This window comes from Amaranthus tricolor, chromosome 4 (genome assembly GCF_026212465.1).
Source record: "Amaranthus tricolor cultivar Red isolate AtriRed21 chromosome 4, ASM2621246v1, whole genome shotgun sequence".
In the NCBI taxonomy this organism is placed as follows: Eukaryota; Viridiplantae; Streptophyta; class Magnoliopsida; order Caryophyllales; family Amaranthaceae; genus Amaranthus; species Amaranthus tricolor.
Genome location: NC_080050.1, coordinates 26878576 through 26902881, shown reverse-complemented (window position 1 = coordinate 26902881; position 24306 = coordinate 26878576). Strand labels below are relative to the sequence as shown.

Sequence of the window (24306 nt, the reverse complement as noted above, 5' to 3'; positions counted from 1 at the left end):
GGATTTATTGTCTGAATTGCCGATTGCGTGTGTATTTGGCCAAACATTAAATATGGCCCAAGTACTTCATATGCTACTTACATGGGTGTTCATAAAAAACCCCATTGGAAATATCCCATGCGATTGTCTGGTTTTCGGTTAAAACATGATAATATATCCACTTTTGAGAAGCAGGCAATTTGGATTGATAAAACGGAACGGAATTAGATCGCATTTTAGGTATCTTGATTGGATATGATCTGATATTCGATATTCGATTTTGAATACCCTACTACTTTATAGCTGAGACTTATATGAATTTAATTTGTATTATTTTAATTTAAATAATTTTAAAAGGTATAAAATAATAATATTTTTACTTGTCAAATACAATCAAATATATACCACTTAATAGCCCACTTTTTAATTTAGTCGGGTACATAGAGTTTTCCACTATAAAGATAATTTTCTTCATGTTTTACATAGACAGTACCAAAAGATTAGAGAATTTTCCTTTTGTTGTAAGGTTGATTTTTTTAATGTACGAGATTATTTTTTAGGAAAAAAAATTGAAGCATTTATATTTTTTTCACGAAAAACCAATCAATTTGTTTGTTTAGTGCATTGGTTGGAGATGTTGACTATTCAACTAGTTTAATTTTAATAATTAATTTGCTAATTGTTAAATCAATTTCATCTTGTACAAAATGATTACATGTCTATACTCTAAAAATATTCATTTGGGAAAAATTTGGTCAAATATTTAAAAGTCAAACAAAAAGATAGTCCTCTCAAAATTTCTAGGTCACGAGTTCGAATCCTGTCTGTCGTGCTTTTTCTTATGTCTTTATTTTTTTTCCTTTTGCGATTTCGGTGCTCTTCCTAAAACCCCCAAACTGAGTCATCTTCCCCAAAAACCCCATGATGGTTTGGCACATTTTCACCACCATAGCCAAAAACTCTCTAAAACCCTATTTTCACAAAACCCTAAACTCTTTTCTTTCTCCTTTATTCCCTCAAAACTCCATTTTCTCTCTCCTCCAAACCTCCCAATTTTCCACCTCTTTTCTCATCACAAAAACCCCTAAAAAATTCAAGAAAAAACGAAAAAAACCCAGTGCTAGAACAACCCTTGTTCAACATCCTTCTTCTCTAATTACCCACTTTGAAAATCTTGTCTATCGAGATAATTCCTTCCGATTTTTAATCCGATCCAAGCAATATCTCACCAAACAACCTGAACATATTCTCCGTTTGGATGATGCTGGAAAACTTTACAGAGAATTGGGTTTCCCCCGTGGAAGAAAAGTTACCAAATATGTTGCCAAACACCCCCTTATCTTTGAAATTTACCGTCATGATAACAATAAAATGTGGTTGGGTTTTACTGAATTCATGGAAAATTTGCTTGAGGAGGAGAAAAAAATCATGGGCTTAATGGAATTGGAAAGGGTAAAAACTGTGAAGAAACTATTAATGATGTCAAAAGATCACAGAATGCCATTAAGCAAGATTTATCATTGTAGATCATTATTTGGAGTTCCTGATGATTTTAGGGATTGGGTTTTGAAATACCCAAATGATTTTCATGTTGTAAATGAAGAAAACGGTAGTAGAATCCTCGAATTGTTGAAATGGGATTCGACATTAGCAGTGAGTGCATTAGAGAAGGAATTTATGGTTGATGAAGAGAAGGTTAAAAGGGCATTCAAATTTCCAATCAAACATGGTAAATCCTTAGGATTAGAAGATGTTGATATGAGGAAGTTGAATTTGTTGAATACATTGCCTTTGATTTCGCCATATTCGGATGGATGGAAGCATGAATTGGGAAATTTAGAGGGGGAGAAGTATAGAGTTGGAGTTATTCATGAGTTCTTGAGCTTGACATTGGAGAAGAAAGCTTGTATACATCATATAGCGGAGTTTAAGGATGAGTTTAGTCTTACTAAACATACTTATCAAATGCTTTTGAAGCAGCCTAGATCATTTTATTTGGCTGGTACTGAGATGAATTGGGTTGTTTTTTTGAAAGATGGGTATGATGAGAATGGGAATTTGACTGAAAAAGATCCTCAAGTTGTTTTTAATGAAAGATTGTATAGGTATGCTCAGATGCAACAACATGATGAATTACCCTAATGCCATTTGTTTGGAAATCAATATGTACGCAACTTTACCCTTGTGATAAATGATGGTGATAAATGATCGTTATTTCATAATCTCGAATTGGTAACAGCTGTCCGTTGTATTGTTGTTTCATTTGCATACTACTGTCTTTTGAATAGTTTTGAACTATTGTCTTTATCTTTCTATTTGCTTATTTGGTCATTCAGAAAAGTACATTTCTTATGTTACTTTTGCTTTGATTTAGTCAAAAATGAGTTTAAATTGGAGATTATTGCTCTGCTTACAAATATGAAAGAGATTCATTGAGAAGGGTGTTTACATAAGTAGAATAAGTATTAATCATGTTAGGTTTATTGATTTGCGAGCTTCTAATGTGGAACGACTTTGTGCAATTACGGAGTTCTATCTCTCAAGTATTGGTTTAGGTTCGTTCTCAATAGAAACGGAGCACCTTACAACACATCGGCATTGAGACATTGGCACAATGCAACAAATAGAGAAGGGATGTATTTAGAAGGGTGTTTGACATAAGTAGAATAAGTATAAATTGATGTGCTGATGTGCGAGCTTCTAATGTGGAACGAGACGGTGCAATTATGGACTTCTATCTCTCGAGTATTGGTTGTAGGTTCGGCCTCAATGCAAAATGGAGCACCTAACAACTCACCGGCTTTGATCTTGCCATTAGGATTTGATTGAGACATTGCACAATGATTCGAACACTTTGTTGTATTCTTCATCTTTGATCTCAATATACAAAGTAATAATCAACACATATTACTATTTTTTGGAATATGATAACTTGAAAGAACACTTCACAATGTTGTATAAAATGGAGTTTTTGTGAAATGTATAATTTTTGATGACATAGTTAGTGACCCTGTTTTAAATACATAGCGATCAGAAAAATATTATCATTCTATTTTTTGAAGCAAAATATTATCATCCTTCTAGTTTTAGGGCTTGTTGGTAAATAATTATTGGTCGAAATTATAGGCTATAGTTGTTGATGACTACCTAAAACTTGTAATGACTGATTTATTAACTGCATAAGTTGACTATAATGAAAAGGTTTGATAAACAGATATTTTTAAGTTGTCTATTGAGAAAAAAGTAAATCAAAAAGTCAAAACTCACTGTAGCTTAAAGCGAGTAGAAGTCAAAGACTAATAGAGATGATTAGTTAAAATTCAAATAATTAACTATTAAATCTAACCAAAAAGCTTATAGAAGTAATTTGCAAACACACCTTAAAACGTCTTATTTTATTTGATCTTAAATCCTTACAAACAAAGGAAGCTTTTATTGAAGAAATAAAACAATAAATAAAATAAAACAAACATCAAACAAGAATTCCAAAAAGATAATTTGTTTTGCTTAGTAGTTCATTTAACTGCTTTCCGTTGTCTTCAATCTCGACTTCTGATTCACCCGCCTTTTCAACTTGCTCCTGCCTCTCTGCGAAACACTTGCACCGCTCCTTGAAGAACTTGACAAACCTCCACTTGCACTTGATCTTTTTACTGATCGCTTACAAGAATTCCAATTGCTGCTTCGAGATGCAGTTTTGGCGACAATATCAGAAGAAACCTCACGGGCTTTCTGCTGATTCACGACTTGCTTGTTTAAGTATGCTAGCTTTGGCAGAAGCCCGCAAACTGCTCTCCTAAGCTGTTCACTGCTTAGGTTGCTGTGAATGGGATTCCCTAATATATTAAGCGCCACTAATGAATTGTAGTTGGCAACAAGCTGTCCTAGAGCCTTGGTTGTGGTTATTTTATTGAAGCTAAGGTCTAGAACTGTAAGCTTTAACAGTCTGTGTAATCCCTCGACTTCGCTTATTTTGTTGCCCGATAAATACAACTCCTTCAGCAGGGTGCAGCTCGATAAACCTGGAAATTGTATTACCCAAATTTAGAAAATCAAAAATTTCATATGATAACCAAGTGTGTAGCTGTGGAAGATGATTATGGTCGTTCATGTCAATTTTCACGTCCATATCGTTTACTCGTACATTCACTCATTTTTAGTTCGGATGATGGGGCGTTTGGCAATTGGCTGTTGGCTTTTTTAGTTGACTTGTTTAACCAGTTGGATATGTTGGCCCTTTTTATTGGCCTTTAAGCTAGCTATAAAAGACAACCGTTTATGGAGATGTTTGGTAAATTTAGGTATTATTAATAAGCCAAAAGCCAACGAAAAAAACTAATTGCAGTAGTTTTTTATTTTGGCTTAAAAGCCATTTACCAAACACTTTCTTAAGCTATTTGATTAATCAATAACCCAAAAGCCAATAAAAAAGCTAAGCAAAAAGCCATGAACCAAACACCCCTGATGTGATTCTACTTATGATTCAAGTTTGATCATGTACTACGGTTAGTCATGTAAGGTCTACCATTTATGTATTTATCAATTCCATAAGTCAGAGTGAAAGATTGAAGATTACCATGGCCAATCCGCGATATCCTATTGTAGTTCAGATACAGTACCCTCAATCGGGTTAACTCCCTTAGTCCTTCAATGGAAGCGATCTTGTTCTTAGATAAGTCGAGGACATGCAGACCCTTTGGAAGTGATCCAGGAGTTATTTGAACTGCAAAATACCCGACCATAACGAAAAAAATTAACATTGTCACATAATTGCATCCTTTTAACTTATGCTTGTTATTCATTGTCTATTATAAAAAGATTAGGGTACGGAGTTTATACCTATTGAATTGTTTGATAAGTTGATGGATCGAAGACTCGAAAAATGTGAGATCATTGGGATGGCTTTTAACCCCATTCCTGAAATATGAGCCACAGTTGAAGAAGAATTCAGGGACTGAATCATGCTATTGGCATGCAGGAGTTCCTCTGACAAATTAATTCTGTTATGTTTCGAGGAATGAACTCGAGCTTTCGCCACTGATTCATCAACCTCAGGAGAAGCTGGAAAGACGATTTGCTCATCGTCATTCTCTTGTTCAATTGCCATTGTTGAAGGCTGATATCCAAGGTCATTCACCCAGTCATCTACTCTCTTTAAAGGCGAAGATGATGACTCTCCTGTGAAAGCAATCCACTGATTCTGAGGCCATAATCCCGAAAAACCATCCTTGAATGCATTGGCTTTATGACTGCTCTTGTTACTACAGAGTTCAGAGAATGACCCTGCTGATTCCACTTTGCTGAGCGGTTTACCTCGACCTGGTTCGAGTGTATCCGATGAATACCCACCTTGCTGATTAACCGAAGCAAGAAGGGAAACTCTTGTTTTTGGAGCACTTGCCGGTTTTGGCAAGTTTCTATGACTCCAAAGGAATAGTTTCCACCACAATCTCTTGCTTCTAGAAGGAAGGATTTGGCTTGAAGAATGCTTTTTCAGCATTACTTTATCAGCACTTCTGTGAGACAAAACAGATGACTGACTGCAAGGAGAACCCATCAAAACATCACCTTTTACTCTATCAGCCAAGTCTTGTAATTCTTCAAATGATTGTGTTTTAGAAGGTGGCAATTGATCAGCAATCTTATTCAGAACTTCCCTTGATTCGAGGTTTGAGCAAGAACGTGTAAGGCTCGGTGATGCCCACTGCTCTTTTCTAGCCAAGCCGGGGTCACTAACATGGCCACTCTGCATCATATCTATGTCTTCATCATCTGCATCTTTGTCAGCTGTCTTATTGTCGAGATCATCGTTTTGAAACGACGGATTACTTGAAACTATGTCTTGAGCTTGCAGGTTAAAATCAGAGTTTTCCCTGCTTATTGGTGACTTGTCATCATGCTCATCTTCGCCTTCATAATCGAGCTCTACAGGCTCATTCTCAACAGGGTTTTCAGGGTTCATCAACTTCACCTTGCACCTTGAAATCGTGGGTGTATCAAATGGCACCGCAACACTGAAAGATGTCGTTACGTTCAGCTCATCATTTTCAGAGGGTTTCACTGGGTGTTCCAGCTTCACTTGCAGAGTTCTGATCCCATTGTTCGGACAATCAGGTGAAGAAACAATTGCAACCTGCAGACAGATCAGCATAAAAGGATATATCACAAATCCTATCAGCAACATTATTATTTGCAAACAATACACAAGTTCAAAGATTTCTAGTTCTTGGGTTACGGATTGTAAAACACTATATTTAAACACAAATTCTTGTGAGAGACGGTCTCTTTAAGAGATCATTCTCTAATTGAGCCGGCCTATAAAGGAAAATGTAGAGTAAATTACTTGACACCAAATAGACATTAAGCTTTAATCGGCTGGCCCGAGAGGCGTCTCTCAGGACACTGACTAATATAGACGCACTAGCCATGTTCACTTCTTATTTATGTGAAGTTACATGTGATGTTTGATGCCAAGGTCAATCAGATGCAAACGCTTTGTTATCACTAACCATTGTAATGTTGTTAATCTAAATCAATGGCATTGGGTTAATAGAACATGTAATACTCTATTTCAAACAAATATGATGCTAATAGAAAGAGTAAGAGTAAAAATAGAGTAGTTAATTACCTTTGCCTTCTTTTTCTTTCCAACTAGTTTGGAGAAGAAATTCAATAATGCCATGATTGATGAATAGTATCAGATTGAGACCGGAAGATGTTGGAAAGAAAGATAAATGAAGAAAAAACTTTGTGTTGGATGTTTCCCTTTGCTGTACTCCAAGTGACTTACAAACAATTGAAGCTTTTCAGATTACATTTCCAATGACTCAATAGAATAAAGCTTAGTTTGATTGAATATTAGCCATAATCAATAGGTAGGCGCCAAACCAATGTTTTGCAAACAAATGAAAAGCAGACTGATGGAACAATCTGAGCACAACACACCCTCCACTGAGGAGAGATCACTATAATCTTGGCCAGAGTGATGATATGCCAATTCAAGCTATCTTCTGAAGGTTCCCCACTGCATCAAAAAGTCCAAAAGGCACAATTAAGAAATCAGAACAGAATAAAACATATCATCATCGTACCCGGTAAATCCTGCTCATCAAAGTTATTGATAGTCAAAATCTAGTGAAGAACAGAAGACCGCGACCATACCCTTATCAAGAATATGCAATAAAGATGAAAGCCCATTAAAATTAAACAAATCACATAATACTCACTACACAAAATTAAAATTTGAGTTCAGAGTTTGGTGCAATAGTTCAGAGTTTGGTGTAATTTTGTGACAGAACAAAATTAATAGCACTGACAAAAGCATGATTTAGAAATCAAAAACAAACCCATTAAAAATCTAAGAAATCTGAGGTCTCAATCAACACAAGGAGCAGCATAAACAGAAGTACAATTTATAAGAGAAGAAATTAGATTGCACTGAAAAAAGCACAATTTAGAAATCAAAAAAGAAACCATTAAAATTCACAGAAATCCCATATTACCTAACTCACAAAATTAAGATGTAAGTTCAGATTTTGGTACAATATTTTACCCAGAAAATTCAATAAGATTAAAAGCACTGAAAAAGCATCCGACAACCAAATAAAGTAGCAAATTTTTTGAGTACAAAATTCAACCCATCATGCCTGCAAACCAATTAACAATCCGCAAGGATAAATTGTCGGGAAAAAGACATCAAAAAGTACCCAAAAAAGGGGTAAATTAAGTGCATCTACCCATCAACAATTTCATACATAAAACTACTATTAATGAATAGTAATGAATTAAGGAAAGATATGTATGTATTTTTTTCATTTTACCTTTGAAAGTGAAGAACAGTACGGTGGAGCGGCGATGAAAAAAAGGAAAGAGTGATAGAAAGAGAAGTGTTATTCGTGAAAACTGAGGAAGATGGTTTAAGTCCAAGTGTAATATAGGAAGGAAAGTACTTGTGAAATAGAGAGTGGATGGATTTTATTGGGTAGGTTGGTTAAGGTTAAAGGAGGATGGATGGTCAGATCGGATGGATGCGCAATTTGTAGGATCATTTGTTCTAGAAACTATTAGCGAATGTATGAATGTGTAAGATACACGTTTTCTACGCGTACTATCTACATTATTCCATGGATTATGAGGAATCTATACTATGATTAAGGATGATCATACATCCAGTATGAGTCCAATACTACTTTAAATTTAAATTATGTATTTCATCCGTTTTCAATTAGTTGCGACATTGAAAAAAGACACTGTTTATTTATTATCTTTTAATTTGATTATTTTATAATTTATGACTTAAAACATAGTCAAGTGGGATTTTGTTTGATTCGTCCCAAAACAAAAATCATTAATATCAAATTTTTAAATTTTTTTATATAAGTGCAAGAGTTAAATTGATACATTAGACTGCATGAAAACTCAAAAATTACAAGTATTTTGGAACGAAGGAAGTAAAATACCCCCTCTGCTCTTTTTTATTTGTCCACTTGACCTTTTACACGCATTTTTTAGCAAATTTTAAGCCTTAATATTTCTAAATACGCATCATAAAAAATTATAAAAATTATATATTAAATACTTTACATCAAGACAAATCTAACAAGATTTCACACGAATATATTTTATCTTCAATTATATATTCAAAAGTCTAATTTGAATTTTTCTCGCTAAAGTAGACAAATTTAAAATGAACAAACAAAAAATAACAGAGGGAGTATAATTTTACAGGGATAGTACCATGTGTCTTAAATATGGGTCATATATATAGTACAAATACTCTAATACTTGAATAAGATGATATAGCTAATAAACTTTTAAATTATAAGCTATAAAATCTAATTTATAATTATTGTTGATATATTAGTTGAATATTAACACTGTTTATTTGTTGAGATGTTCATATATTCAACATTATAGAAATATTTTTAAGTATTTTTGTTATGAAATAAAGAATTGTTATTGATATAGAATGTGAAATATTGTGTGAGACTCGAATTCACAAGCTTATTTAAAAATAGTGACACTTGCTTCAACTTAGGCAAAATTCAATTATCGATTAAAAGTTTATCTTAAGAACATGAACATAATTGAAAAAATAAATTCAATTTTAAAAGTCCGTACTGAAAATTATAAAACAATGAGATTATAAGTTAGTTGAATCAATAAAAGTTCAATCTAACAAAAACAAAAGTTTATTTTTAATAAAAGTAAAATTTCACAAAATTACGATCAATTTAAATAAGACATTATTCATTACAGGTTAAAATTAAGAATTTAAAGTAGAAACTAGAAAGTTGGTATAAAACATTTCCATGATCTTTAGAAGAGTAATCAAATAATTAAGAACTTTTAAATGAATTTTATCCTCGAAATAAAATGAAAAAAATTTTAATTGTGTTGAAGAAAATGCAATTTTTATATAGATTAATAGTAGCTTTGACTTCACCAATGCAAATTTTTAATAGGGATAAGCTGTTATAGACAAAAGAGAGAAAAAATTTATCATTTATGTAGTTGTAGCCAGTAAGTAATGAGAATCGAACTCATAATTAATCTCTACTCCTACATAAGAATCATTCTTCACATTTTTCCAACCCTAAATAAAAAAGAAAATGCCACAAGCCTAACCTAAATTACATGAAGGTGTAGGGTTGATAGAAAACAAAGGAATCCTTGATTTTCAAACATTATAGAATACTAATAGAAGTTAGAGATGAGCTTTTGAATTCATCATTGATTTGCTTATTTTGCAGTTTTTTTTTTTTATAAATTTTTCATCATTTGTCAGTAGCTGGTCGCTAACCATTACTCACCATCATCCATGTGAAATTAACATGATGCTCATACAAGAAAATGCATCAATACTATATTAAACTAACTTCCACAATAATAAAATATTGATTTGGAATAGAAGAAGAGAGAAGGATGAATCTCATTTTACCTTAAATTTTGGCGACAAATTAATGATGAACCAAAATCACATCAAAATTAGCGACGAAACAATGATAACTTAATTCGTCACTAATTGAGGCGAAATTGTGACAAAATTTAATTAATAGATGAAATAGTGATTTCCTGAATTTCTTTGCTAAATAGCCACTATATAGTTAATAATTAATATGATTTGATGAACGAAACAACACAACACAATTTAAAAACTTTCGATACATGACAACACAACACGACATGACCTACTTTTTTAAAACAGCACGGTCGTACTTACATACTATTACATACTATTTGCGTGCAAAGAGAAATGTCGTACGCAAAAGATGTACTATTGAGGCAATTGAAGGGCATCACATGGTCATTTCAGTGTAAATAAAAATTCCCAATCAATAATCGAGATTTGTAAATCATCGTAAAAAGACAAAGATAATAATAATAAAATAAACAAAATCAAAAAAGATAAATAATAAAACCCTTACCCTATCATATCCTACCACATAATGGTGATTTGTTAACCTTACAAATAACCGTTATTTACAAAGACGTTTTCCTATTAGGAAAAGCATCTTCTGAAACATACAGTTTCGTTGTGGCATCTTTTAGGTTGGATTGGCATAATTGATAATGACACCTTCCTATCATTCATACAAGCTTATCATCATTTTCAAGTGGTTCATATGAAAACAAAAATATTCACCTAATCTGCTCTCAATTTAGTGATTGTATTCAATTTGAATTTCTGATTTTTGTGGAGGTTAATAATCCAAATTATTGAATATTAGAGGTCGTTTTGGGATTTGCATGTGCAATTGGACCATCTTATTCTCATAAGATTTTTCAGATCTTCTCACATTGATTAACAAAAGGATGTGGCCTTTTCAATTTCGGAAGACTTTTTTGCAATTGAATAATCCAAGATTTTATACCACTCTAGCAAGCTAGAAGTGTTTATTTGAGTTTTCGGATCGGTTTTAGGTCAATTGCTTCAGATCGATTAAAAATCAGATTTTGTCTTCACATTGATTTTTATATAAATTTAAATTTATTTTAAGTCAGGTCAAACCAGATTTGGTTACAAGGTTGGATAATTTGCTTTGAACACTTTTAACTTTAGCTACTCTCCTCTGTCCCTTAAGATTGCAACATTTTTCATTGCTGTATTTCTACTTTGAATAATAATCTTATCATTTTTTTAAATTTTTATTCACACATTTCTTGTTCTTTTCTCTTATTTTTACAGTGTGTTTGGATAGAGAGAAATAGAGAGAAAGGAAAGAGAAGGATTTGAAAGGACGGAGGATCCTTATTTGTGTAAAAATAAGGGCGGGGAGGGATTTGGAAAAAACGGACAAATTTATTAAGAATACAATCTTTTCTAAAGTAAAAAGAATGGAGGAAAACACTCAATTTTCTTCTTTTTCTTCTAGACAAACAAGGTGCACTATCTCTCCTTACTCCTTAGTTTACTCCTCTCTCTCTTTTCCCCTTTCCTTTCTTTCTTTTCTCTTCTAATTTATTATTCAAACATAATATTAATGTTTTCTATATAATTTATGTAACACCCCTGAATTTCCGACCCCTTAACGAAACCAAAACTGTAAAGAATGGGAGAAAATTCGAATGTTACAATTTAATTATCTCCATTATATTTTAATAAGTGTGTAATATCACATTGTTGTCAGTAAGGTAAGGTCATGATTCATTAGACAGTCGAAAAGGCCAGATTATCCTTTTCTTTAGAGTCTGCCTACACATTCATACTAGTAGATATTTAGCTACTGTTTTTTGTATGGTCTAAATTTATTTTATTTTCTAACTAAAAGCCGAGTCCCCAATAATAATAGAAGTACATAAAAACAAGAATGAGTCGGTTTGCTTTACTAACAAAAATCAGTAATTGTGAAGAATAAACAAAATTAGTAGGTTGACATAAAAAAAAATAGGATAGTTCAATGAAAAATATACTTTATAATAAGATTTAAATTTAGTATATATTCGTTTAATGTCTTTTTTTTTGGTAGGGCTAAAGATTTATAAATATTTATTTAGAATTATATTAATAGACTATATTATAAAAAGACTCATTATATTACGTGAGTCATGTGCGTCTTATTTATATAAAGTTGATGATTATATTTATTACTACTAATGGTCAATTGGAAACAATCTATGTATTATCACAAACAAGTGTACAACAAGAGCACGATTGTTTGTATTTCACCTCCAAACTTCATTTTAGATGGGAGCCAATCAATATATGACACTAGAACGATAAAAAAAAATATTGTAGCAAATAAAAGTTTAGTTGCTAAAAAGAGGAGATGAGTTGTGACTCCAATCCCTTTATTCTGTAATATATTTATTCTCTTTTGTTATTTCATTTTTTTTTACGGATCTCACAGTTTAAAACTCAAAACTTTAAGTGCAATTTTAAAATTTATAAAAAGTTAATTTTTGAAAATATACCACTAATATGTATTTTCATATTTTAAAATAATTCATAGTCAAAGTACAATTTTAAAAATTAACAATATTTCAAATGACCGAGAAGAATAAAAAAGAACGAATGGATTATTTATATCAATTATATACTTCAATTTTGAGGGATTTTCATTTCAATGCATATATTTGACTATTTAATCTTAAAAATTATTTGTCAATTTTATAAAGTTATTAATGTTAATTTAAATACGCAATATTTGTTACTTCATTTAACAAGATTTTCTTAAAGAAGTTTTTCTTTTATACAAATCTAATAAATTGATTCAAATTTTATGAGCTTGGCAAAGTTTGGCCACATAGTGACTCAACGTATAGATACATAAATTAAACCAAATTTTGTATTATGAAATTTTGGAGCATTTTCAATCTCACATGTAAATGTAAAAAATAAAAGTGGCATGAGGCTTCTTGACCCATCATTCCACACTAATTGTCTTTTTTTAAAAACCTAATATCGCATAGGCCTACATTGGAGGGGATCATGCTTAGATACATAATTCATTAAAAGAACAACTAACAATAGTAAACGAAGTCACACATTAGGTTATATGTTAATCATTCTATTAAAAGATTTGAAGGAAATTGGACATATCTTTAGTACTATAAACATAGTGGGACAAAACAAATATTAAAGGCTAATATCCAAGTGCTTTACAGATACAAAGCAAGAACGAAATCAAGCGAAGTAAGCTTAAATCGAGCTGATGCTCGTTCGAGCAATTTCGTGCTTGTTTGTGCATTTTGATTTTCACGAGGCAGAAACTTTCTATAACTTCTGTCAATGATTACGGCATTTGCTCGTTTGAGCACTATATATAGGTGTTTGTTTGAGAAGACCTATACAAACACATATTTTTCGTGAACAAAAATCTTTTTCGAGGATGATATGTACGTTCTTAAGTAAGTATGTATCATTAAATGTAAACTTATATTTTTTAGAAGTTATTTGGGATGATGTGATTGCAATATACTTTTCATGCCTAAGGAATTCCGATTTCTTCTTGTTCTTTTCTCTCTACACTTGAACATATTCAAAACCCTATAAACTTGTTTCGGTTAAAATCGGAAACAATCAAATAATGAGTACCTTCGGGTGGATGTGGTGGTCAAACGGTGGTTGATCGGAACCATTGACTACCTGAAAATAAACACCAACAACCCCAGGGTGGTCCTTCCGAGTGCACGGTGCTAGCAAGATGGATTACTACTTAGGACTTTATCTTGACGTGACGTCTTTGAAGCTATTATGATGTATAGTAGTATTTTTAGAGAGATAAAGTTTTTTGTCCAAGTTGTAAGCAAATACCAATTTTTTCCCAACCTCCTTAACTTACCTCCTAAGAGGTATATATATAGAGACTCTTAGTGGACTTATTTTAGTTGTGGGTTTGGCCCATATCAAAGTGGGATTATATTTTATTCACAAACAATTGCCCCCCAGACTCCAGAGCTATAGTAGATGAATCTATAGTCTACAACTCTATTATATGTATTGCTATCCAATCATTCTCATAATTATAATTAAAAGCATTAATAAATTGCAATGTTATAAATTTACCCAACTTGCCGGGTGTCAATCTGTTGGATGATAAGTGTTAGGTTCTTGCCATTTGAAATCTTCACTTGATTTTGCTTACTGGCTTCTTTTAAGATGATGTTTTCATACTAGATTTAGGATTGCGAAGTATCCTTCCTGAGATCCTGATTTCTTGATCAGTCTCCCTTGGGTTCCTTAGTCATAAAATCAGGGCTTCCCCTTGACTCAGCTGGGCTCCTTAGTCATAAAATCAGGGCTTTCCCACTGGTCACTTTTATATTCTGGATTTAGGATTGTCGGGTATCCTTTCTGAGATCTTAATTTCTTAATCAATCTCCAATGGGTTCCTTAGTCATAAATTTTTTTGGGATCAACAATTTCAGGGAATTCTGGTTTTATGACTAAGGAACCAAAGAGAGACTGATTAAGGTATCCTGATTTTATGACTCCAAAAAAATTATAAACACGTATAGAGAAAAATTATAAAGTGATGAATCCAAAAAAAAATGAAGTAATTGTGTCATGTGTGATAAACATTGCGGAGTTAATTCAAAGTTATTGTATTTGACGTGTTGATGAGTCATGATCATCTTTAATGATAAATTATATAATGTAGTGTTTGGAAACAAGTATTTCATTTCAAATTATAGATTTCAATTATGAAATTATAAATAATTTCAAATTATGGATTTCAATTATGAAATCATAAATAAAAAATTTTAGAATGACAAGGTTTGGGTAGTCATTCTCAAATTTATAACTTTAACTACTTTAAAAACAATGGTGGAATTTAATCCAAATTTAAATTTGAAAATTTTTGTTTTTGCCAAATAATAAATTTGAGCCAATTTCAAATTTTCAAATAAAATCATGGTTTCTAAATATGGCATAAAAGAATTTTAAATTATATAAGCCAAATTAAATAGCTGAGAATGAATTTTAATAAAATCAAGTACATATAAGGGCAACTAAATGAGAGGATTTCAAATTTGGTCTGTGGATGGTACGTAGCAGTACACGCTGCCAATTTAAAGTCATTGTAATCAAACGTTTATGATCACGTGAATTTTGGTAAATGCCAATTGGACCATTTAATTTTGTAATTCACATCATCTTTCCAATAATCTTTCATTTATTACTCTCCCCGTCTCCCGTTAACCATTAGTTGAAAAAAAAATTCTTTTTTTCTAACTCCCTCCGTTTCTTATTAGTTATCACAATAAATGTACATGAAAATAATGAAAAATAGAATCTTATAAATAAAAAATATAAATTATTTTATAGAATAATAAATTTAATGGAGAAAAAGTGGGAAACATAAACATTAACGAATATTAAAATAAGGTTAGTCGAAAAAATATAGAGACAACAACTAATAAAAAAAATATTTTTATAAAGTTAGTGGGAAACATATGGGACCATAAGAAATATAAAAATGTTAAAATGAAGTTAATGGAAGATATATGAGGACTATAATAAACATTGTATTAGAATATTAAAATGGTGATAAAATTGTTATTTTTGTTCAAAATTTGTGATACCATCATCATCATACCAAGTCTATCTCGCTCATAGGAAAACTTATGATATAAAAAGAAATGTTATTTGTGGGTGGCTTGGATACTATTGTTATAGAACAAACACGATAGTTCATCTAAAAGACTAGCCTGGTAGATAAGAAAGTCCATTTGCATATAAACCCACACCAATTATTTACATGATATGAAACAACACTTATAATACCTTACAATGGACCATAACAATGTGATGATGGTTGTCTACCTTAGCATAAGGCAACAAGTAACAAAAACAAATATTTGCCTAATCCTCTTTTACTATAAATTCAAGATATGATTATACATTTTCAAAATTTACAAATCATTTTTACAATACCATATTTTTACTATATTAAACTCAAATATTTTTTAATTGCTAGAAAAATTACATTAATTATATATTTAACATGCATGTCTCCAGATCGCATCATCTACCGTGGATAGATGTCATGTAATGCTAGTTTCGTTAATTGATTTATCAAGTAAAGTAGATGATGTAGGCGATGAGGCAAAGAGGTCATATTTTCCAACATTAATACCACCATCGACATATTTGGCCGGTTTTCACAACATCTTTGTACACACAAAAGGCCTATGTGAATTGCTTTCATCACTTGAGGAACAATGGCTGATTCCTTTATCATTGAATCCAACAACTCCAAGGATCATCATGTATTATATAGCCTCCATGCCTGTTGTTACATATAAATCATCATCATCCCAATGAGTTCCGTTCAAGACAGGGTTAGAGGAGGGTGAGAAAAAAGACAGACTAATATCACGAGGAGTATATTAATTAATTAACCACTATTAATTACACCAAAAACTAGTAGAGCATTGCCAGTTCTAGGGGTATCCCGTATCCCGGATAGTTGCCTGCCTAGGGCCTCCCGAAATAAGGGGCCTCAAATATTAAATGGTGCTATTCAGGTTCGGTTGTAAGTGATTTGATTGTAAACCTTTTTTATATTTGAAGTAATATAATGTTACAATACATTTTGTCTTGAATTATTTTTATAAATTTTTTTTATCTTTTTATATAATAAAGGGCTCTATTTTAAAAGACATCGCAAAAATAAATAAGGCATTCAAAATCTTTGCCCCGCCCCTACTAAAGAGTGATCCAAATGCAAGTATATATCTAGCATGATCTTCTATTAACCAAGACATTCATAAAGAATCTAAAAAGTTTTAAACAAGCTATCCTGAATCCACTAGGAAAGAGGCAATGGACTAAGAAAGCAATAGGGTCTAAATGGATGTTCGAAATAAAAATATAAAGCTGTTATACAAGATTAGGTTAGTAAAAAATGTCTACAACCAAAGATATGGGGTGTGGACTATGATGAGACTTTTTCACCAATGATTAAATAATTGTAGTATTGTACCACTATAAATTGTATACTTGTTGTTGCCATCAGTGAAGGATGGTCTTTAACTCAATTCGATGTAAATAATGCTTTTTTACATGGAGATTTACATGAAGAGGCTTATATACAACTTCCTCAAGGTTATCGTGTTGAAAGAAACAAAGTTTTTAAACTTATCAAGTCTCTATATGGTTTAAAATAAGCTTTAAGGCAATGGTTTGCTAAGCTTACACAAGAAATTCTCAATCAAGTTTTCATCCGTCTAAAATTGTCTTAGTCTTAGCATTTCATTCGTGTATATATAGTCTAGTTGTAATAACTCTTTGTAATACAAAAATAATGAAAATACGAGTTTTAAAAAGAAATAATAATATAGAAAAATCTTACATGTCCTAGAAGATTAAGGCCATGGTAAAGGACCCTAAATTCTCTGTTCTTCATCCCAGTTACTATTTCTAGCACCATGACTCCAAAGCTAAAGACATTAGATTTTATTGAGAAGTCTCCATCAACAGCGTATTCTGGAGCCATGTAACCACTACTCGAAAAATGACAGTACTGATAATCGAATAAACAACATAGATAAAAATTAAAGAAATTATAAGTAAAAGTTATAAAAATGTTCTTACTATGTTCCAACGATCCTATTGGTATTTTCATGATCAGCTTTATTTCCTCCAAAAATTCTAACTAATCTAAAATCTGAAATCTTAGGATTTAAGTTTTGATCAAGTAAGATGTTGCTTGTTTTGAGATCTCAATGTATAATCTTTAGCCTTGAATCATGGTGAAGATAGAGAAGTCCGAGTGCTATTCCTTTGATAATATTAAATCTCTTAGGCCAATCTAGTTGTTTGCTTTTGGTTTTGCCAAAAAATTTAATTGATTGAAAATTCAATGAAAAAAGATTGCAAATTTGTAATTTATAACTAATATTTTTACCTTTTCATTAACTGTCAGTATACAGAGAAAATATTTAAATTGGCGAAAAATATTTTTCTTAAAAAATAGTTTTAATTTTTAAATTTTATCTAACTAAAAAACTAAAGTGAGAAAAATATTTTTATCAAAAATATTTACCCTAAACAAAACACGTTATTGTTATCAAAATAAGAGTTATCAATCACAAAAGACCTATACATTGCAAAATTTTAGGTCTAATGGCATTTCTTTTTGTTTTCTAATAACTAGAAATCCAGTTTGAATTAATGGTGGACCGACATTATGGTTTTAGATGCTCATGCCCTAAAATCATATAAACAGATGGCAGTTTCACAGTATTTTGTCATCTGTATTTTTTACTGGCTAATAGTTTATAGGCAGAGATTGAGTTTTGTCTGTTTTTTATTGGTTACAAATTGAAAGATGATTGTCAATTAAGTTTGCAGTATAAATTTGCAATTTTAAGAAATTGTTGCCACTGACTAAGGAAAATTTGCATTGATTGATAGATAATTGTTCCATTGATTATTTTTTGTGGCAGAGACAAATTTACACTGATTGATTGATGAATGATTAATGACTTGCTATAATTAAAATCACTTCATATATAATATATGAAATAATAAAATAAGTCACAATATAATATCCATAAAAATAAAAAAATATTTTCAGTATTAATTTCTATACACATAAACTGTGATTATGTTAAACAAAATATCAATCAAAAACTTAAGTCGGAGCACGACAACATAAATAAAATGTAATTTTAGCACAAATGAGATAACTAGAGGTACTATAACACTAGAAGAGAAAGAAATCGCTCTAGTTGAATATTTTAAATACCTTGGGTCCATATTTCAGAGTAGTAAGAACATACTTCAAGTAAACTTTTAGAAAGAATTATACTAGAAAGATGGGAGTGACAGAAATGTGAATGCTTCGATGGATGAGTGGCAGAAATGTGAATGTTTCGATAGATGAGTGGCATACTTTGAGGGATAGAATTCGAAACGAAAATATAAAAGAGTTTGAGATTTGCAAATATTGAGGAAAAGATAAAAGAGAATCGTTTAAGTTGGTTTAGACATGTGTAAAAATGATGTATTAGCAAACTGGTTAGAAAGATAGAAAGTTAGAACTCATAAAACTTAAAAACGGGGCGAGAAAGACTAAAGAAGACTTGGAGGACAAGAGTGAAATGCAATGTGAATGACCAAGACTTACAAACTGAGATGGTAAAAAATCATAATGAATAGAGAAGAAGAATATATGTGGGCGACCAATTGAATTGATATATTAATTCATATAGTCAACGCTAATCTTTTGGAATTAAAGACTTTAACATTGTTCTTATTATTGTTGTTAAAATTAAAAATTAACTAAACAAAAGACAATGATATCATCTTTTTGTTTTCAAAAAATGCATATGTGCTACTTTGTAATGAAAAATTTTCCTTTTAAAACATCATGGCAATGTCATCATTATAATAATTATCATATTGTGTATCCTTATTAAATATGGTATAATTACTAATTTAAATTAGTTCTATTTTACCCATGTTGTATGATTCTTTAAAATTAAAAACAATTAATACGCCAATATTTTTTATTTAATTTTTATATGTATTATTGAGAAAAAATTATCATTATTGCATTGTGTATCACATGGGTACTTACCAAGGTATTATTATTTACAATCCAATTTATTTGGTAAAGGGTAGCGCATCTCATGGGTTTTAATATTTATGTAAAAGAATAAAATTTTATAGAAAGGTATACAATGTTTGTCTTCTAAAAACATTTGATTTTACGAGGACTAAATTGTTTGTGCATTAATTTAGATTATTAATAATTAAGGAAATTATAAAGTACTTAATTTATAGTTATTATTTTTGTTTGTGTGATTCATTGATAAATGTTCATTATTTTGTGTTAAAATATTACGATTGTTTTAGATTCAAGAGGTTTATTATAAAATCTTGTAGCGGCGTATTATTGAAATTATACTTTACCTTATTGTTTTGCTGTAATAAACAATTTTATATATGCTTTATTAATGGGAATTAATTATTTACTATAAGTATGTATTAAAATAGATATTTGATTAAGTTATGCAATGTCATCTTTTAGTAGGTCTTAGGTGTATATCTTGTACATACACTATCTTAATTTTTATTATTTTTTGTTAATAAGAATACACTCTTAATTTTATGTAATGAAAATTTTAAGAGATACAGCTCGGACTAGTAAGAATATGGTAAATAAAATATATAAGTATCACATTTTTAAAGTAATAATACGTTCATTATATATACATTATATTACATTATACTCCTACACTATTAAGTGAATTCTATTTAGAATGGGTTTGTGAAGTCGGATGTACGTAATCTTACTCTTATTAGTGATATTTTATTATAATTTATTGTAATTCAAAAACAAAAAAGAATCACAAATCTAATTGGCCCCAATGAAATAAGGGACACTTTTGTATAATAATCCACCACATTTTTTTAATCTTGTTCATATTATTAGTTCTCTTTTAATTTCATCTACACAATTTATTTTATCTTTTTATTTATTACCAAATATCTCATTTTTATCAAAACCACTCAATTTCTCTTAAATGCAAATTCAAAGGACGAAGTAGTAACACTTAATTATAAAGAAGTAGATAATCTTATGTTAGTTTCGGGGTAAGAGTTTTTACCTTTGACCGCTTTGAAAGCCTCTTTACCGCTATTTCTTGTCCATCATTTAATATACCCTACGCATAGCAATTAAATATCAAATTTGGCTCATTTGTTTTGAAGTTTTTATATAAAACTATATTTTGAAGTTAAAACTTTTAAAAATTAAATATATATTTTTTTTTTTATCAAAACACTACTTTTCTTAATGATAGTGGCAAAGAAAGAAAATGTGAAAAAAAACAATATAAACATCAAGATAACTGACCTTGTAAATAAACCCAAATCTTTCTTGTCCTAACTTGTTGTCCAATGAGAAGTTGTTGTCCTAACTTAATCTATATCTTCATCATGGGTTTGAGATCTCACTTTTCCTACAATAGTTAGGTTGTCAAAAGTTAATATTATTTATAAAATGCTTTTATATATATTTCCTCCATACCTTAAAGTTGTTCTTACAAAAAATATTTACATAAAATTAAGAAAAATAAAATTCTAAGATGATGAATATATTATTTTATTGAATGATAAATTTAATGGCGTAAAAAGTGGGGATCATAAGTATTAAAAAATATTATAAAAATAAAGATTGAAAAATATAGGAACTTGTATGTGCTGGAGCACATGACCCCTAATCCTAAGACCCTGAAAGAGGAACACGAATACCTGCAGGATGGTTTACCCTGCAGAACAATAAAGAAGCACAAATACCTGCAGGATGGTTTACCCTGCAGAATGATAAAGAAGCACAAATACTTGCAAGATAGTTAATCATGCAAAATGATAGAAGAACATAAATACCTGCAGGATGGTTAATCTTGCAGAATGATAGCAACGGATATAATGACGTGGGGACGATGGTACAAAGATCAGCAAATCGCCAAATGCCACATAGGCTTACGAGATATTCTATTTCTCTCTCCACCGATCCCTAAAAAGATTCCATTCAAGGTAAAAGTCAAAACTACCATTAGGGTTTTGGGATCCTTTTTTAAGGCCCACTACTATAAATACACGATGCCATGCATCGCCAAGGGTAACATATCTTTTTTATACTGAAATCCGTACAAAATATTCTCTTGAGCTTTAAAGGAAATCTTCTCAGTACCTTTACTGACTTAATCATTGGAGGAGGACCGTCGGAGGACCCCTCTTCGACCCTCGTTCGCAAGCTTGTGTAGGAAGATACGGTGAAACAGCTAGGACGCTACTCAAGCCTCCCCAATAGTTCATATCCACTGTGAACTTTAAAAGACATTCTCTTTATCCTCGTTGAGAGTGTTGATTGTTCTTACTCCAACAGGAACAATTTGGCACTTGAAGGAGGGTCGAGTTCTTTCTAGCTACGTTTCACTTAACTCTCAAACCAATCACAAACTTTCCTTGAAAATGAACAACCAAAAGCAAAATCTTCGATCCAAGTCTGGAGAGCGCCGATGAACTGAAGTTGGGGGAACCTCAAATCCTCAACAAAGCTAGGAACCACGTTTCATTAGTGTCCCAAACCCCTATCATGAGTAAAACTGGAACCAAATCTCCACTCATAACCCACTTGCTGTTATGGGTGCTGAAGAGTCAGAAGATGATGAAGCAACACCCTTTGTGGCGAAGGCACCCCCCACTAGGCTAGGATTTGCCACTCCTCCTAGTGGAGGACCGACATCCGAAGAAATAGCAACACTTGCACATGGACTCACGCAAGCAATCATTGTTGCAAGAAGCAACTCCACCACCAAAGCATGTTATTGTGAGTATCCGTATTCTTTACCCTCCTTACGAGGAGGATAAGACAGAGAAACGACCCTACGCTACTAAACATAGAAAAGCAAGGCACAAAACTTGCAGTGTGAAAGACAGACTAAGACCCAGGATTGTCTCCGCAAAACAAAGATTGGGTTCTCGACAACATATTACTGATTCTCATGCTCAGAATAGAAGCCATACAAAAATCAATTCAGTCCCAAGACAAGAAGCCCAAAGTAGCCTGAAAGGCTACATACCAGGGGAATCAGCTGCATCCTCAAGGTGGAAGAGAGGAATGCAGAATAGACTAGGGCCCAAAAGATCTAACGTCAGGGAAAGGTTGGGCCCACAGAAAGAAGTTATCAAAGAAGACCTTGAACAAAGAATCAGGATGCCATGCCACACTCAAACCTCTTAGTCTGAGGGACATGAAATTAAGGAAGAAAAAGAAGCGATCAAACATGAGAGAAAATTCACTAAAGGCCAGGTCAGGCAGAGAAAGAACAATGAAGAGAAGGCAGTTCATGTGGGAAGGGAAGATTTGCAGATAGAGTTGATCAGGCAGGAGAAGGGCAAAAAAACAGTAACATCCTCTCCTGCCCAAAAGATCAGAATGCCAAGCACTTCACCATTTTCTTCTGAAATAGTGAGCGTGCCTGTTGACCGGGTAAAACTACCTGGATACGTCAGATATGATGGGAGCACAAACCCCACAGAACATCTCAACGCCTATCAAGGACATATGTCTCTTGGAGCTCACAGTGATGCTTCCTGGTGCAAGAATTTTGCCCTAACCATGACAGGGCTGGCGCAAACTTGGTTTCAGTGCCTCCCTGAAGGTTCTATCCCCAATTTTGATGACTTGGCAACGAAATTTATGAGTCAGTATGCGTCGTTTGTTAGGCAACCATAGCAATCCATTGAAATGATGAAATGTAGGCAAAGAAAAGAAGATTCCCTTAATGAATACATAGCAATATTCAGCACGGAATGTTTGACAGTCACCAAACCTGAAAATTCCATCATTCTCCTAGCCTGCAGGTCAGGATTGAGTGATGACAAATCAGACAACAGAAGGTTCAAGGAAGATGATGGGTGGATCAACATCCATAGTATGAACGACGTTAGGCAAAGAGCGGAGAGGTTCACTGCCTTTGAAAATTTTAGATATATTACTGCTAGTCTTAGAGGAGAGAGGCATGAGAAGAAAAGTCATAGCAATAACAACAACAACAGTCACAATAGAGAATCATACCCTGTTCGTTCCCAGAACGATTAGGATAGGATGAGAAAGGGAAAAGGCACTGATGAAAGGAGAAACCACAAGGATGAGGCCACGAGACCTGCACTCCGAACCTTTGCTCAATTCACGCCCCTAAATGCCCCTAGGGCACAAATCTTCCATCTTCATCAGAACTCCAAGTTATGGGAAAGGCCCCCACCGTCTCGCAGGTTAGAAAACAACTCGAACCAGTTCTGTGACTTCCATGGAAATCCAGGACACTCCACTAAATCCCGCAGGACCCTGAAAAATAATCTAGAGGACTTAATCCAGAGGGGTTATTTCAAAATTTTTGTGAAGTGGAACGACGAGCAAAAACGTAAAACTGAAGCTGAAAATAAGAGGAATCCAGGTCCAAGCCAGGACGAAGGAGAAGCCAAGAGGCAAAAGAAAGCCCCAATCTTCGTGATCTTTGAAAAATTCAGAGGCATGACAGATGGAGAAGCACATTTGAGGCCTGTAACTCAACCCACAACCAGGATTTTCGAAGTCCATAAAGAAGCTGAAGCACCGGATTGTCCTAACATGACTTTTACAAGGGAAGATTGTAAGGGAGTCTCTTATCCCCACTTTGATCCCTTAGTCATGGTAGTAGAAATAGCAGAGTAGCCTGTCTATAGAGTTTTGATAGACACAGGGGCAGAAGTGAATGTGATATACAAAGCTGTTGGGACAGTATGGATGCTAGAGGACAACACTTGGTGAGAGTAACAACTCCTATAGTCGGTTTCTCAGGGGAATCAATGAGATCTGAAGG

The 24306-nt window shown here is 32.4% G+C and overlaps 3 protein-coding genes across 3 annotated transcripts; 1 reads left to right on the top strand and 2 right to left on the bottom strand.

Moving 5' to 3' along the window:
- Positions 1 to 646: 646 nt before the first annotated feature.
- LOC130811235 (protein WHAT'S THIS FACTOR 1 homolog, chloroplastic) lies at positions 647 to 2970 on the top strand. The gene has a single exon (XM_057677451.1). The coding sequence runs from the start codon at positions 901 to 903 to the stop codon at positions 2119 to 2121; it is 1221 nt and encodes a 406-aa protein (XP_057533434.1). The 5' UTR covers positions 647 to 900; the 3' UTR covers positions 2122 to 2970.
- Positions 2971 to 3345: 375 nt separating this feature from the next.
- On the bottom strand, positions 3346 to 8110 carry LOC130811234 (uncharacterized). Its single transcript, XM_057677450.1, has 5 exons — positions 7800 to 8110; positions 6608 to 7003; positions 4819 to 6112; positions 4556 to 4702; positions 3346 to 4001 (listed from the first exon to the last, which is right to left on the bottom strand). Exons 2-5 carry the CDS (start codon positions 6659 to 6661, stop codon positions 3499 to 3501), a joined length of 1998 nt encoding a protein of 665 aa, XP_057533433.1. The 5' UTR covers positions 6662 to 7003; positions 7800 to 8110; the 3' UTR covers positions 3346 to 3498.
- Positions 8111 to 15934: 7824 nt separating this feature from the next.
- On the bottom strand, positions 15935 to 18822 carry LOC130810907 (G-type lectin S-receptor-like serine/threonine-protein kinase SD1-1). Its single transcript, XM_057677031.1, is given in 4 exon segments — positions 15935 to 16214; positions 17280 to 17450; positions 17835 to 17845; positions 18678 to 18822. Coding segments are annotated over 4 exon segments (588 nt in total). The 3' UTR covers positions 15935 to 15953.
- Between the last annotated feature and the right edge of the window lie 5484 nt (positions 18823 to 24306).

Bases quoted from the DNA above. Each gene is read 5' to 3' on its own strand.
- LOC130811234 (XM_057677450.1), bottom strand. From the start codon at position 6,661: ATGGCATTATTGAATTTCTTCTCCAAACTAGTTGGAAAGAAAAAGAAG. The intron at 6,113-6,607 runs GTAATTAACTAC...ATCTGTCTGCAG, and splicing joins GAAAGAAAAAGAAGGCAAAG to GTTGCAATTGTTTCTTCACC. The intron at 4,002-4,555 runs GTAATCTTCAAT...TACAATTTCCAG, and splicing joins GATATCGCGGATTGGCCATG to GTTTATCGAGCTGCACCCTG.
- LOC130811235 (XM_057677451.1), top strand. From the start codon at position 901: ATGATGGTTTGGCACATTTTCACCACCATAGCCAAAAACTCTCTAAAA.